Below are 15,413 nucleotides of genomic sequence, written 5' to 3' on the forward strand. Positions count from 1 at the left end.
AGAATTCTATTTTATTTGAATGATGAAACCCAGCTGCCATTAATAGTTCTTCACTTATAGGTATCTATTTTCAGGTAGATTGTTTTATTTTACTCAGTCAGCCATATCACTACTACATTTTTTTCATGAAAAAGGTCATAGCTGGGTAATCTATTTTCAGGCAAATTGTGTTTATTGTATTTTATTTTACTCAGCCATAACAATTTATTTTCTGTTAACCAACTTGCTGGCTGGCAGGCAGGCAGACAGCTACTCATAGACAGGCAGACAGACAGCTACTCATGGATAATTGGACAGGCAGGCAGTCAGACAGCTACTCATAGACAGGCAGACAGACAGCTACTCATGGAGAATTGGACAGGCAGGCAGACAGCTACTCATAGACAGGCAGACAGACAGCTACTCATGGAGAATTGGACAGGCAGGCAGGCAGACAGCTACTCATAGACAGGCAGACAGACAGCTACTCATGGAGAATTGGACAGGCAGGCAGGCAGACAGCTACTCATAGACAGGCAGACAGACAGCTACTCATGGACAATTGGACAGGCAGGAAGGCAGACAGCTACTCATAGACAGACAGACAGCTACTCATGGACAATTGGACAGGCAGGCAGGCAGACAGCTACTCATAGACAGACAGACATCTACTCATGGACAATTGGACAGGCAGGAAGGCAGACAGCTACTCATAGACAGGCAGACAGACAGCTACTCATGGACAATTAGGCAGGCAGGCAGACAGACAGCTACTCATAGACAGGCAGACAGACAGCTACTCATGGACAATTAGGCAGGCAGGCAGACAGCTACTCAGACAGGCAGACAGACAGCTACTCATGGACAATTGGACAGGCAGGCAGGCAGACAGCTACTCATAGACAGGCAGGCAGACAGCTACTCATAGACAGGCAGACAGTAAGACAGCTACTCATTGACAGACAGACAAATAACTACTCATGGACAGACAGACAGGCAGGCAGGCAGGCAGGCAAAGAGCTACTCATGTTATTATGTTATTATAACAGCTACTCATGTTATGTGCAATAATTTGTGCAGTTATGGAAACAGCTCTTTGTGTTTATGCAAGAAAATGTAACACATTTATTTATTTACAAATTGTGTGCATGCACATTGTACTTTCCGCCGCGGATTTATTTATTTCCCAAATGGTCTAAAATTGAGTTATTTAGCATACTTTTACCAATGAATTAGCCTATACACAGACAACGACTGATTAGCCTATTTTGGACGATATGGGTCTTTTCTCGAGTCACTCCGCTGAAAGTGTCAGTGTTGCTGCCTTACACACCCGCCGCCTATGGGCACTGTACTGTAGGCATATAATACCTGGCTAGGTGAAAACAAAAGAAACCCGATTAGCATTTGAGTACTTTTAACACCTCTGAACAGCCGGCGGAATTCCAGAGCATGTGTAAATACGCTAGTATGCAGTCTGTGACAGAGTCACAGAGTGTCAATAATTCCCAGAAAATCTGTAATGTTAATATAAAATGTCCACGAAAATCCTCATGGGGGCTAAAAGGGGCTATTTAATTCTTCATATAGCCCCCACAGACTCGACATCGTTGGACAGACTCCACTTCATGTTTCAGCTGTGTTTTTAAACTCAGTAGTGTGCCCTGCACACAGCGCACACTCGCAATTGCAGCTGGAGGGCGACGCGACACACACTATTTCGCACTATTTCTCCCTCCCCTCCCCTGTGTCTGAAGCAGCTAGCATGGAAGCTATATGGATTATGGAAGCTTTCCCTCCGATTGCACACGACACAACCATGCCGTTATCCACGCGTCCATCCGATTGCTTTTAATGTAAATGTCCCATCCACTGAGCAAAAGCGATATAAGCGCCTTATTCATTCATTCGATTCATTTGGGTGTGGGGCTGTGCAGTGGTGTGGGCAGCCTTTCTGACGGAGGCTCGGAGCTGCTGCTGCTGACGCTGTTCGAGTCGCATGGAGCAGTATAGAGTAGGCGTGGCGCAGCATTAGAAGGGCGCAGCAAATGCACGACATTGAGGGGTAGAAACCATCCCGGTCGCGTGGTTCATCTAACGCGTGTGTCACTGTGAAGGACTGGCCCCATTAAGTGAACGTAGTTGGCGTAGTAGACGCCAACATGACGATTCTGACGTAGGCTGTTGATGTTGAGCAACAATGGCGTGGTTGACAAAAGTAATATTTATTCAGTAATTAAGACATTTCTTTCAATGAAATGTAGCCTATATGTATTCTGGGAGTGTGCCGAATTTATTTTGCATATAGAGATGTGTGGTGAAAGTGTGGTTGGGTCGGAGAAAGCTGTTGGATAAACGGCCATGTGCTTGTGTACCCCTGTCTATTAGGGTAGCAGGATAAACATGGTCATGAATACTTTCTGCTTCCAGTCACTAGTTTAAAGTCTCATTTCTAATGTCATAATATTCTTTTTGGAAAATGATGGTCCCATTTATTAAAGAAATTACCATAAAGTCGCGTATGTTCTGAGGGGCGTGGCTACCGTTACAGTCTATGAACGGGATCCCCCACCCACTCGAGTCAAAATAAAAACCAACAAAGAAGAAGGGGGGAAGTCCCGCCTCGTTGTCTGGGCAAGCCAATGGGCCAGCTGGGCCCAAACGGATCTAGAAAGATGGCGATTTACAATACAAGGACTGACAGGCTTCATTTTACGTCCATATCAGACCCGAAGTGTGTGTGTGTGTGTGTGTGTGTGTGTGTGTGTGTGTGTGTGTGTACTGTGTGTGTGTGTGTGTGTGCGTACTGTGTGTGTGTGCGTACAGGGACTCGCTGCTAGCCAGCCTCCTGGACGGCGTGCGCGCGTCGGGCAACAGAGACGTGTGCGTGAAGATGGCGCCCACGCAGCGCGGCCAGCGCTGGGGGCTACTGAGCATGCCCGTGGACGAGGAGGTGGAGTCACTGCACCTCAAGTTCCTGGCGGCTCCGCCCAGTACGTCCAAATATGGAATATGACTTATTTACTTTATTAACCCATTTTGGGGCGGGAACCCCTGTTCCCTGTGTTAGCATTATGTTATGCTTTAGCTATTGAAAAATAGCAGATCTACAAGCTTGTAGCGCGCCACCGAGTGGCGCGCTATGAGCTTGTAGATCTGCTATTTTTTGAAAAATCGAAGAACGACTGACACAGAAACATAGCTTTTTCAGAAAACTGTCAGGATGTAGAAGAACATCTGATCTCGGGTCAGAATGGGTTAAAGCAAAGGGGGTTTCCAGCCCGGATGGGCTGGAGTTACCAGATGGTAACTTTATTAATATTAATAATTTCTCCTGTCTTCTCAGATGGTAACTGTATTGATATTAATAATTGAACTGCATTAATATTCGTAATTTAACCGTATTCATATTTTCTCCTGTATTCTCAGACGGTAACTGTATTAATATTAATAATTTAACTGTATTAATATTTTCTCCTGTATTCTCAGATGGTAACTGTATTAATAATTTAACTGTATTAATATTTTCTCCTGTATTCTCAGACGGTATCTGTATTGATATTAATAATTTAACTGTATTAATAATTTAACCGTATTAATATTTTCTCCTGTATTCTCAGACGGTATCTGTATTGATATTAATAATTTAACTGTATTAATAATTTAACCGTATTAATATTTTCTCCTGTATTCTCAGACGGTAACTTTGCCGACGCTGTGTTCCGGTTCAACGCCAACATCTCCTACAGCGGCGTTCTGCACGCCGTCACGCAAGACGTAAGAGTTTATCTATCTGACAGGACCAGGTGTTATACTCTATCTATCTGACAGGACCAGGTGTTATACTCTATCTATCTGACAGGACCAGGTGTTAGAGTATCTATCTGACAGGACCAGGTGTTAGTCTATCTATCTGACAGGACCAGGTGTTAGTCTATCTATCTGACAGGACCAGGCATAAGAGTCTATCTATCTGACAGGACCAGACATAAGAGTATCTATCTGACAGGACCAGGTGTTAGTCTATCTATCTGACAGGACCAGGTGTTAGTCTATCTATCTGACAGGACCAGGTGTTAGTCTATCTATCTGACAGGACCAGGTGTTAGTCTATCTATCTGACAGGACCAGGTGTTAGTCTATCTATCTGACAGGACCAGGTGTTAGTCTATCTATCTGACAGGACCAGGTGTTAGTCTATCTATCTGACAGGACCAGGTGTTATACTCTATCTATCTGACAGGACCAGGCATAAGAGTCTATCTATCTGACAGGACCAGACATAAGAGTATCTATCTGACAGGACCAGACATAAGAGTATCTATCTGACAGGACCAGGTGTTAGAGTATCTATCTGACAGGACCAGGTGTTAGAGTATCTATCTGACAGGACCAGGTGTTAGAGTATCTATCTGACAGGACCAGGTGTTAGAGTATCTATCTGACAGGACCAGGTGTTATACTCTATCTATCTGACAGGACCAGACATAAGAGTCTATCTATCTACTGTAACTCGGTGTCTCTCTCTCTCTCTCTCTCTCTCCTCATTGTAGGTTTAGGTTTAGGTTTATTTATTTAGCATGTAGTACAAAAAATAGACGATAACATATCAAAGAACAAAAATACAATGCAAGGAAGGGAAGAAGCCAGAAGGCTTATATTGAATCCTTTCCTATAGGAAGAGGTCATTGGTTTAAAAGATGTGCCGTAAAGAAATAAAAACACAGACTGCACAAAAAACGGAAATAAACAATAACGCATCAAGGTAAAACATGTAATCTACAGAGAGGAAGAAATAAGATATTTCTTTACATGTTTTTTTAATATTGGCCTAAGGATAATGAGGATTTAAGTGAAGCATCTATAGGGAGTTCCATAGATGAGGGCCTCTACATTTGATGAAAGATTGATGTTTGGACGTGCGACAATAGGGTAATTCAAAATGATCTCTTTGCCTTGTGGGGCAGGAGTGAATGTCAGAAGTAACACGGAAGAAATTGTGAAAAGAAGACGGAATGTCTTGTATGCATTTTTTTAATTTAAACATAAATAAACAGGTCTGGAAAAACGTTTACTTTGTCAATGGGTAATAGTGAGTATTTAATAAAGAGCGGGGCAGACGGCTCATACCGATTTTGAATGTGAAATCATTCTCAGAAACCTTTTTTGAATGATCAGTAGTTTAGTGAGATGTGTTGAATATGTAGCAGCCCTGACAATATTACAGTAATTAATATGAGGGGAAATTAAGCTATAATAGAGTGTTAAATGACATGAAGGAAGAACAAAAGGGCAATATACCAAAGCATCTTCATAGACTTCATACATACAGCATCAATATGTTGTATAATGTCGTCGCCATAATATTGTAACTCGGTGTCTCTCTCTCTCTCTCTCCTCATTGTAACTCGGTGTCTCTCTCTCTCTCTCTCTCTCTCCTCATTGTAACTCGGTCTCTCTCTCTCTCTCTCTCTCTCTCTCTCTCTCTCTCTCTCTCTCTCTCTCTATGTCCTCATTGTAACTCGGTGTCTCTCTCTCTCTCTCTCCTCATTGTAACTCTGTGTCTCTCTCTCTCCTCATTGTAACTCGGTGTCTCTCTCTCTCTCTCTCTCCTCATTGTAACTCGGTGTCTCTCTCTCTCTCTCTCAGGGTCTGTTCTCGGAGAACAAGGAGAAGCTGATCAACAACGCCATCTTGGCTCTGCTCTCCCAGGAGGCGGAGCTAGGGGTGGGGCTAGGGGCGGGGCCTGGCGCCCCCCAGGGGGCGGGGCTCAACGCGGAGCTGGAGAGTCAGTTCCAGGCCATCCGGCGGCTGGTGGCGTCCAAGGCCGGCTTCATGGCGTTTACCCAGCTGCCCCGGTACACAGACGCACGCACACACACACACACACACAGACGCACGCACGCACGCACGCACACAGACGCACACACACACACACACAGACGCACGCACACACACAGACGCACACACACACACACACACACACACACACGCACACGCACGCGCACACGCACACTTTCACTGGTCTTTTAGAAATGAGTCCCAGGGACACGTTAGGAGTCATATTATTTTGTGATTTTTTACAAATTGCAGCATTTAACTCCCATTTCATTTTATATGGTTATAATAATGTGGTTATATTATTCATGTAGAAAACAGAAGAAGAAATGATTATTATAACTAAAGCTAGCAAAATAAACTAGAATTAAAAACAGTACAGTAGTGCATCCCGTGGATGCAGAGGTCGTTGTTTTATTGCGTCCCTGAGCCCCAATCCCCCGCCGGCTGTCCACCTCATGAACAGCTCTCAGCGGGTAAATGGGGTCAAGGTCTCAGGTTCCAACTCCAACTCCTCACATGGACTCTGATTTAGATCACAGTTCAGAAAACAGAAACAAATTAAGAATAAATACAAAAAAAACGTTTTTCTTTTACGTCACAAGAATCCATTTACCTTGCATCTCATTGGCTGAGACCTTGGTCTGGCAGAGTGGGCGGGGCTTAGCAAAGTGTCCGTTCTGTTTTATTAGATATCCGAACTAGAGCAGTGTTTCCCAAACGATGTCATATCAAGGACCCCCAAATGTACCCTAATCAGCCCCACGGACCCCCTATTTGAAGAGATATGCCAGGGACCCCCTATTTGAAGAGATATGCCAGGGACCCCCTATTTGAAGAGATATGCCAGGGACCCCCTATTTGAAGAGATATGCCAGGGACCCCCATTTGAAGAGATATGCCAGGGACCCCCATTTGAAGAGATATGCCAGGGACCCCCTATTTGAAGAGATATGCCAGGGACCCCCTATTTGAAGAGATATGCCAGGGACCCCCTATTTGAAGAGATATGCCAGGGACCCCCTATTTGAAGAGATATGCCAGGGACCCCCTATTTGAAGAGATATGCCAGGGACCCCCTATTTGAAGAGATATGCCAGGGACCCCCTATTTGAAGAGATGTGCCAGGGACCCCCCATTTGAAGAGATATGCCAGGGACCCCCTATTTGAAGACATATGCCAGGGACCCCCCATTTGAAGAGATATGCCAGGGACCCCATTTGAAGAGATATGCCAGGGACCCCCTATTTGAAGAGATATGCCAGGGACCCCCTATTTGAAGAGATATGCCAGGGACCCCCCATTTGAAGAGATATGCCAGGGACCCCCTATTTGAAGACATATGCCAGGGACCCCCCATTTGAAGAGATATGCCAGGGACCCCATTTGAAGAGATATGCCAGGGACCCCCATTTGAAGAGATATGCTGGGGACCCCCCATTTGAAGAGATATGCTAGGGACCCCCCATTTGAAGAGATATGCTATGGACCCCCTATTTGAAGAGATATGCCAGGGCAGGGACCCCCCATTTGAAGAGATATGCCAGGGACCCCCCATAAAAGGTTTTTACAGCTGTAGCAGTGACTCTCAACCCGATTAATTTCAAAGACCCCCAGTTTGACATGCATTAGTCTATGGAGTATGAACCCCCATTTAATGGCATTTATATCTCTGGGACCCCCAATTTATATTGTAACATCAATGTTAATTTAACTTTGGGAAGCACTGTTCTACAGTATACATAAGTACTGTTTTGTACCATGTGTTGTTTATTATTATTATTTCTATTATTATTGATTATTATGGATGTCCCGATCATGTGTCTTTCCTCCCCATCCCATTCCGATCAATAGATTTTGAGTATCTGCCAATACCGATTTTCTTTCCCTGATCTGATATTTATATTTGATAGAACATGTTTATATGCCAACATATATCACAATAATACGATATCCCAAATCACAGACGATATGCAGTCTGATATCATGGTATGGATATAATATTGATACTAAGGATGTCCCCGTCACCTTTTATGGCTCCCGATCACATTCCCATCATTTTAAAACGACGTGATCGGCTCCGATTTCCGATCGGGACAACCCTAATTTATGTTATTATTATTATTAATGTGTGTGTGCGTGCGTGCGTGCGTGCGTGCGTGCGTGCGTGCGCGTGTGTGTGTGTGTGTGTGTGTGTGTGCGTGTGCGTGTGTGTGCGTGTGCGTGTGCGTGTGTGTGTGTGTGTGTGTGTGTGCGTGTGCGTGTGCGTGTGTGTGTGTCCTGCTCTTTAACACGGTGTCACTCTGTCATTCCAAGGTCTGGCCACGGGCCTGGAGTCTCAGATGGAACGTAAATATATGCATCTCAGTACACCCTCTGTGTGTGTGTGCGTGCATGCATGTGTGTGTGTGTGTGTGTGTGTCCCTTTGAACATCCCAAAACCTCCTCCACATGCCTGCCTGTCTGTCTGCATTTCTGTCTGTCTTCCTGCCCTCCCTTTCATCCATCTTCATTATTTGATGTGAGGCTGTCAGACAGACAGCCTGTCAGACAGACAGACAGACAGACAGGCTGCCCGTCAGTTAGTCAGACAGACAGACAGACAGACAGACAGACAGACAGACATGCTGAATAAATCCAGGCTATTCCATCATTTTAAGGCTAAATAAATAAAAATCCATTGATTATTGATAATGTGCTACAAGTTAGTACATTAATATTAGCGTTACAGTTAGAGTAATACAACAGTCACTCAACTGCAACAAACGGGTGTTATGACTAGTTGTATATTATTGGGTATTATTAGGTTCCCAAGTTGCACCGTTCCAGTGGCCGATGGGCACGTACAGGTCTAGTGTATAAAATGCACAACTTGCTAATTACGTGCTAATTAAAAGCATTTGAAATATTGTTTTGATGCTCATATTATGCTTAGGCTGTATTAAGTTGTATTTTTAAGGGGCGCTAGCCCCTCCTATCCACAGCTTTTGTCCCCACAAAATGTCCACAACAAACACATTAAATGACAAATGAAGGGAACACTTACGTCATCTTGTCCTCAACACGTCTCAATATTTAATATTTACCAGGCATTCTGATTGGCCAGTATGAGATGATGCATGATGATAAGAGCGCCCCTCACTTCACACGGGTGTGATTTTATTTTTGTTAGCACGTGCATTCCATAGACCACACATATGACATCATCAACGTGCGACGGGAGCGGTTCCTATTGAGTGAAAGACGTACTATTTCTATAATAAATAAAATAATGTGTTTTTTTTTTAATAATTTCAGTTATATTTAAGTATAATGTATGAAGGCGTATTAGCCAAGGATCCTTTTAAGAATGAATTGGAAGTGGCTTCATTAACATGGCACCAAAATGTCCTGCCCATTTTATGAGTTATGAAAACAATATTTAAAAAAACACATTTGGTGTTTTTTTAATGTTTGTTGTGTTCTCTGTTAACCCATTTAGACCTGAGGACGACATTTAAAAAATATATCTTCTAAATCCTGACATTTTTCTGAAAAACCTCATGTTTCAGTGATTCTCAATATTTCATGTCAAGGACCCTGAAAATTATCTGTATTTGCCCGCCGACCCCCCATCTGAAAATATGCAGTCCTACAAGCTATGAGCTTGTAGATCTGCTATTTTTCAACAGCTAAAGTATATAACACAATGCCTAGCCTCTAGCTGTCTCAGTATCGTTCTATATAATTCTTGGTCAACGGAGCCTCTGTTATGTGCGTGTATGTGTCCGTGTGTTTGTGTGCGTGTGCGTGTGTGTGTGTGTGTGTGTGTGTGTGTCCGTGTGTCTGTGTGTGTGTGTGTGTGTGTGTGTGTGCGTGGTGTGGTGGTGTGTTCAGGTTCAGGGAGAAGCTGGGTGTGAAGACGGTCAAAGCTTTAAAGAGGAACCACAACGGAGTGACGCATGCAGCCGTCGACATGCTCTGTGCCCTGATGTGTGTAAGTCTCTCCTCCACCACTAGGGGTCCCCGTGCTCTGGGCCCTGATGTATGTAAGGGCCGATTCATACTCCTATTTTAGAGCCGGTTCATACTGAATAAAAGTGGGTTCGGCTCTGTAGAGCCTACAATGTGACGTCATTTGGCTCTGTAGAGCCTACAATGTGACGTCATTTGGCTCTGTAGAGCCTACAATGTGACGTAATTTGGCTCTGTAGAGCCTACAATGTGACGTCATTTGGCTCTGTAGAGCCTACAATGTGACGTCATTTGGCTCTGTAGAGCCTACAATGTGACGTCATTTGGCTCTGTAGAGCCTACAATGTGACGTCATTTGAGGTTCGGGGGGGGCGGGTACCGTCCTAAAGTCGACTCTTCGGTGCTAATCATTTGGGCACTACAGCGCCGAAACAGCGGTAAAATAGGAGTATGAATCGGCCCTAAGTCTCTAGAAAACACCTGGGGTTCTCAAAGGGTTTCATGCCAAGGACCATCCACGTTGGCTCTAGCCCACGGATCCCCATTTGAAAACACAAGCCAGCGACTCCCACCCCCCATTTAATGGCATTTCTATCTCTGGGACTCCCAATTCATGTTGTAAAATCAATGTTCACTCTGAGAGTGTAAAGACTTGTACACTCTCAGAGTTACAGACCTATAAGGGCCCGTTTGGTTCCCAACTATCATTGAGCTGGGGACTCCCTCAAGGACTCTCTCTCTCTCTCTCTCTCTCTCTCTCTCTCTCTGTGTAAAGCAGTGTCTCTCTCCCTCTCTCTCTCCCCAGCCCATGCACGATGACTATGACCTCAGACAGGAGCAGCTCAACAAGGCGTCTCTTCTCTCTTCCAAGAAGTTCCTGGAAAACCTGCTGGAAAAGTTCATCAGCAACGTGGTGGGTATCTCTGACTGAAAGAAGATATATATATGTGTGTATATATATATATATATATATATTATGTATGTATGTGACCAGATTTGACTGATGGGCTTAAATCGACATGTAAATATGAAATAAATGCTTAAACATGTAGCTAGGTGTAATGTTAGAGACCACAGAAGACATGTAAATATGAAATAAATGCTTAAACATGTAGCTATAGGTGTAATGTTAGTGACCACAGAAGACATGTAAATATGAAATAAATGCTTAAACATGTAGCTAGGTGTAATGTTAGAGACCACAGAAGACATGTAAATATGAAATAAATGCTTAAACATGTAGCTACAGGTGTAATGTTAGAGACCACAGAAGACATGTAAATATGAAATAAATGCTTAAACATGTAGCTATAGGTGTAATGTTAGAGTCCACAGAAGACATGTAAATATGAAATAAATGCTTAAACATGTAGCTATAGGTGTAATGTTAGAGTCCACAGAAGACATGTAAATATGAAATAAATGCTTAAACATGTAGCTATAGGTGTAATGTTAGAGTCCACAGAAGACATGTAAATATGAAATAAATGCTTAAACATGTAGCTATAGGTGTAATGTTAGAGACCACAGAAGACATGTAATTATGAAATAAATGCTTAAACATGTAGCTATAGGTGTAATGTTAGAGTCCACAGAAGACATGTAAATATGAAATAAATGCTTAAACATGTAGCTATAGGTGTAATGTTAGAGACCACAGAAGACATGTAAATATGAAATAAATGCTTAAACATGTAGCTATAGGTGTAATGTTAGAGTCCACAGAAGACATGTAAATATGAAATAAATGCTTAAACATGTAGCTATAGGTGTAATGTTAGAGTCCACAGAAGACATGTAAATATGAAATAAATGCTTAAACATGTAGCTATAGGTGTAATGTTAGAGACCACAGAAGACATGTAATTATGAAATAAATGCTTAAACATGTAGCTATAGGTGTAATGTTAGAGACCACAGAAGACATGTAAATATGAAATAAATGCTTAAACATGTAGCTATAGGTGTAATGTTAGAGACCACAGAAGACATGTAAATATGAAATAAATGCTTAAACATGTAGCTAGGTGTAATGTTAGAGACCACAGAAGACATGTAAATATGAAATAAAGACTTAAACATGTAGCTATAGGTGTAATGTTAGAGACCACAGAAGACATGTAAATATGAAATAAAGACTTAAACATGTAGCTATAGGTGTAATGTTAGAGACCACAGAAGACATGTAAATATGAAATAAATGCTTAAACATGTAGCTAGGTGTAATGTTAGAGACCACAGAAGACATGTAAATATGAAATAAATGCTTAAACATGTAGCTATAGGTGTAATGTTAGAGACCACAGAAGACATGTAAATATGAAATAAATGCTTAAACATGTAGCTATAGGTGTAATGTTAGAGACCACAGAAGACATGTAAATATGAAATAAATAGTGGCCGTTAGCTGTAAAAATCCATAGCCTTATAGTCCGGAAATTACGCAAGCAATGTCTGACTGAAAGAATATATATTATACATGTCTGACTGAAAGAATATACACAGCTCCATATCAAGTAATCAGAATATTGTGTAAAAGTTCATTTTCTTCCGTAATACTTTCCGTGAAACTTTCATATATTCTCAATGAATTGTGCATAAAGTTAAGTATTTAAAACTTAGTTTTAATCTTAATGAAAAGGGCCTTGGACCTGGCCTTAAATCATCACTGTGTTTTTATCATGTCCAGAGTCTCAACACAACCGTCTATTATGATATTTTACAGCACTGTGAGCCTCTGTACATTGACCAGCTTTATGTATCTCTCTCTCTCTCTGTCTCTCTCTCTCTCTCTCTCTCTCTCTCTCTCTCTCTCTCTCTCTCTCTCTCTCTGTCTCTCTCTGTCTCTCTCTGTCTCTCTCTCTCTCTCTCTCTCTCTCTCTCTCTCTCTCTCTCTCTCTCTCTCTCTCTCTCTGTCTCTCTCTGTCTCTCTCTCTCTCTCTCTCTCTCTCTCTCTCTCTCTCTCTCTCTCTCTCTCTCTCTCTCTCTCTGTCTCTCTCTCTGTCTCTCTCTCTGTCTCTCTCTGTCTCTCTCTCTGTCTCTCTCTGTCTCTCTCTCTCTGTCTCTCTCTCTCTGTCTCTGTCTCTGTCTCTCTCTGTCTCTCTCTCTCTGTCTCTCTCTCTCTCTCTCTCTCTCTCTCTCTCTCTCTCTCTCTCTCTCTCTCTCGTCCAGGACCATGGAACGGGTGCCCTGGTCATCAGCTCGTTGCTGGACTTCCTGACCTTTGCCCTCTGCGCTCCGTACAGTGAGACCACGGAGGGTCAGCAGTTTGACATGCTGCTGGAGATGGTGGCGTCCAACGGACGCACGCTCTTCAAGCTGTTCCAGGTGAGTCCATTAGTCCTAACGAGGTGAGTCTTAACCATAGACTGTAAAAAATATGGACAAAGCGTTCCCCGGGTCTAACATGAACGTAAAATGAAGCCTGTCAGTCCTTGCAATGGAAGTCGCCATCTTTCTAGATCCGCTTGGGTCCAGCTGGCCCATTGGCTGGCCCAGACAACGAGGCGGGACTTCCCCCCTTCTTCTTCTTCGTTGGTTTTTATTTTGACTCGAGTGGGTGGGGGATCCCGTTCATAGACTGTAACGGTAGCCACTCAGTACCCTCAGTACATGCGCGACTTTATGGTCATTTGTTTTATAAATGGGACCATAATTTTCCAAAAAGAATATTATGACATTAGAAATGAGACTTTAAACTAGTGACTGGAAGCAGAAAGTATTCATGACCATGTTTATTAAGGTAATGCAGTCTAGGTGAAGTTGGGCCCAAATACATGGACTTCTATGGGGCTATGGGTTTTTCTGGGCCACAACAGGCCATTATATGAACTTTCATTTCCTTAGTGGCTTCACAAAATATCTGTCTGACTGCCCCCCTGGTCTTAACGAGACGCACGCTGTTCCAGCTGAGTTAATTAGTCTTAACGAGGTGAGTCCTAACGAGGTGAGTCTTAACGAGACGCACGCTCTTCAAGCTGTTCCAGGTGAGTTAATTAGTCTTAACGAATAATCCAGATGTTTTTGCCTGGAGTTGGTATTCTCAACGCCCCTCCAAGGTGGTCGAGCGTAAAACACATGAACGTCACGCAGCTTGAAAAGAGGAGTTAACGGCCATTATGGGCAATAGATTTCCCCGTAAACCTCATGTGATAGCGACATGAAAAATAAACTTAAAGTCGCTGAGAGGCGATGGGATGGGCCATGTTGTCAGACGCGCTCCGCCGCAAACAAAAGGAATTAGCTGGATCCAAATGATGCATTTTAAGGGTTTTATTAAAGCAATGTAGATAACTCATAATGGTGCTCAAACGTAAAGCAAAACGACCACAGCTACAAAGTAAATAAAGTAAATGAAATAAAGCGGTCAACAAAAGGTATGGCGTCCCACACACCCCCTCTCTCTCTGTGTCCACAGCAGGTGAACAGGTGATGTTAAAGGTAACCTTGGGTCCGCCCCTATGCCCGTCAATCATCCACATCAACACCAGTGACAGCCTACTAATTTCATTGACCGAATGTATAGTCAACATAACCAAACCATTTCATGGCTCTTACACCTCAAGTTTAGCAGCATATACAGTTAATATACGGTAATATGCAGGTGTGATGGTACAATTCGGGAGTTTACCGGAGTTTGTTGGAAAGTTTAATGGGAGTTTCCTGTAATATACACATCCAGATTGACCTTTAGAACATGGAGATGATTTGAGCTGACCATTGATATGCTCTCTCTCTCTCTCTCTCTCTGTCTCTCTGTCTCTCTCTCTCTCTCTGTCTCTCTGTCTCTCTGTCTCTCTCTCTCTCTCTCTCTCTCTCTCTCTCTCTCTCTGTCTCTCTCTGTCTCTCTCTCTCTCTCTCTCTCTCTCAGCATCCGTCCATGGCCATAGTGAAAGGAGCAGGTCTGGTCATGAAGGCCATCATTGAGGTGAGAGGACACACAGGGCTGCTGAGTAACTTAATACATTTACTCAAGTACTGTACTGTACTTATCTGTGTGTGTGTGTGTGTGTGTGTGTGTGTGTGTGTGTGTGTGTGTGTGTGTGTGTGTGTGTGTGTGTGTGTGTGTGTGTGTGTGTGTGTGTGTGTGTAGGAAGGGGACAAGGAGATCGCCACTAAGATGCAGGAACTGGCTCTGAGTGAAGGAGCTCTGCCTCGACACCTTCACACCTCCATGTTCACTGTCAGCGCGGACCAGAGGATGCTGACCAACAGGTACATTATTAACACTGACCAGAGGATGCTGACCAACAGGTACATTATTAACACTGACCAGAGGATGCTGACCAACAGGTACATTATTAACACTGACCAGAGGATGCTGACCAACAGGTACATTATTAACACTGACCAGAGGATGCTGACCAACAGGTACGTCATTAACACTGACCAGAGGATGCTGACCAACAGGTACATTATTAACACTGACCAGAGGATGCAGACCAACAGGTACATTATTAACACTGACCAGAGGATGCTGACCAACAGGTACATCATTAACACTGACCAGAGGATGCTGACCAACAGGTACATCATTAACACTGACCAGAGGATGCTGACCAACAGGTACACTATTAACACTGACCAGAGGATGCTGACCAACAGGTACATCATTAACACTGACCAGAGGATGCTGACCAAC

At 43.3% G+C, this 15,413-nt stretch overlaps 1 protein-coding gene across 1 annotated transcript in view; it reads left to right on the forward strand.

Moving 5' to 3' along the window:
* dnajc13 (DnaJ heat shock protein family (Hsp40) member C13) overlaps positions 1–15,413 on the forward strand; it is a gene marked incomplete at its 3' end in the record, with an annotated part of 98,347 nt that overhangs the window by 25,872 nt on the left and 57,062 nt on the right. Inside the window, exons 10-18 of the mRNA XM_080793251.1 lie at positions 2,806–2,972; positions 3,677–3,756; positions 5,629–5,837; positions 8,135–8,167; positions 9,695–9,794; positions 10,578–10,685; positions 12,944–13,099; positions 14,643–14,699; positions 14,865–14,986. Coding sequence (XP_080649377.1) covers positions 2,806–2,972; positions 3,677–3,756; positions 5,629–5,837; positions 8,135–8,167; positions 9,695–9,794; positions 10,578–10,685; positions 12,944–13,099; positions 14,643–14,699; positions 14,865–14,986 — 1,032 coding nt within the window. The remainder of the gene's footprint in view (positions 1–2,805; positions 2,973–3,676; positions 3,757–5,628; positions 5,838–8,134; positions 8,168–9,694; positions 9,795–10,577; positions 10,686–12,943; positions 13,100–14,642; positions 14,700–14,864; positions 14,987–15,413) is intronic.

Source organism: Protomyctophum bolini, assembly GCF_963924005.1.
Source record: "Protomyctophum bolini genome assembly, chromosome: 21".
NCBI classification, from domain to species: domain Eukaryota; kingdom Metazoa; phylum Chordata; class Actinopteri; order Myctophiformes; family Myctophidae; genus Protomyctophum; species Protomyctophum bolini.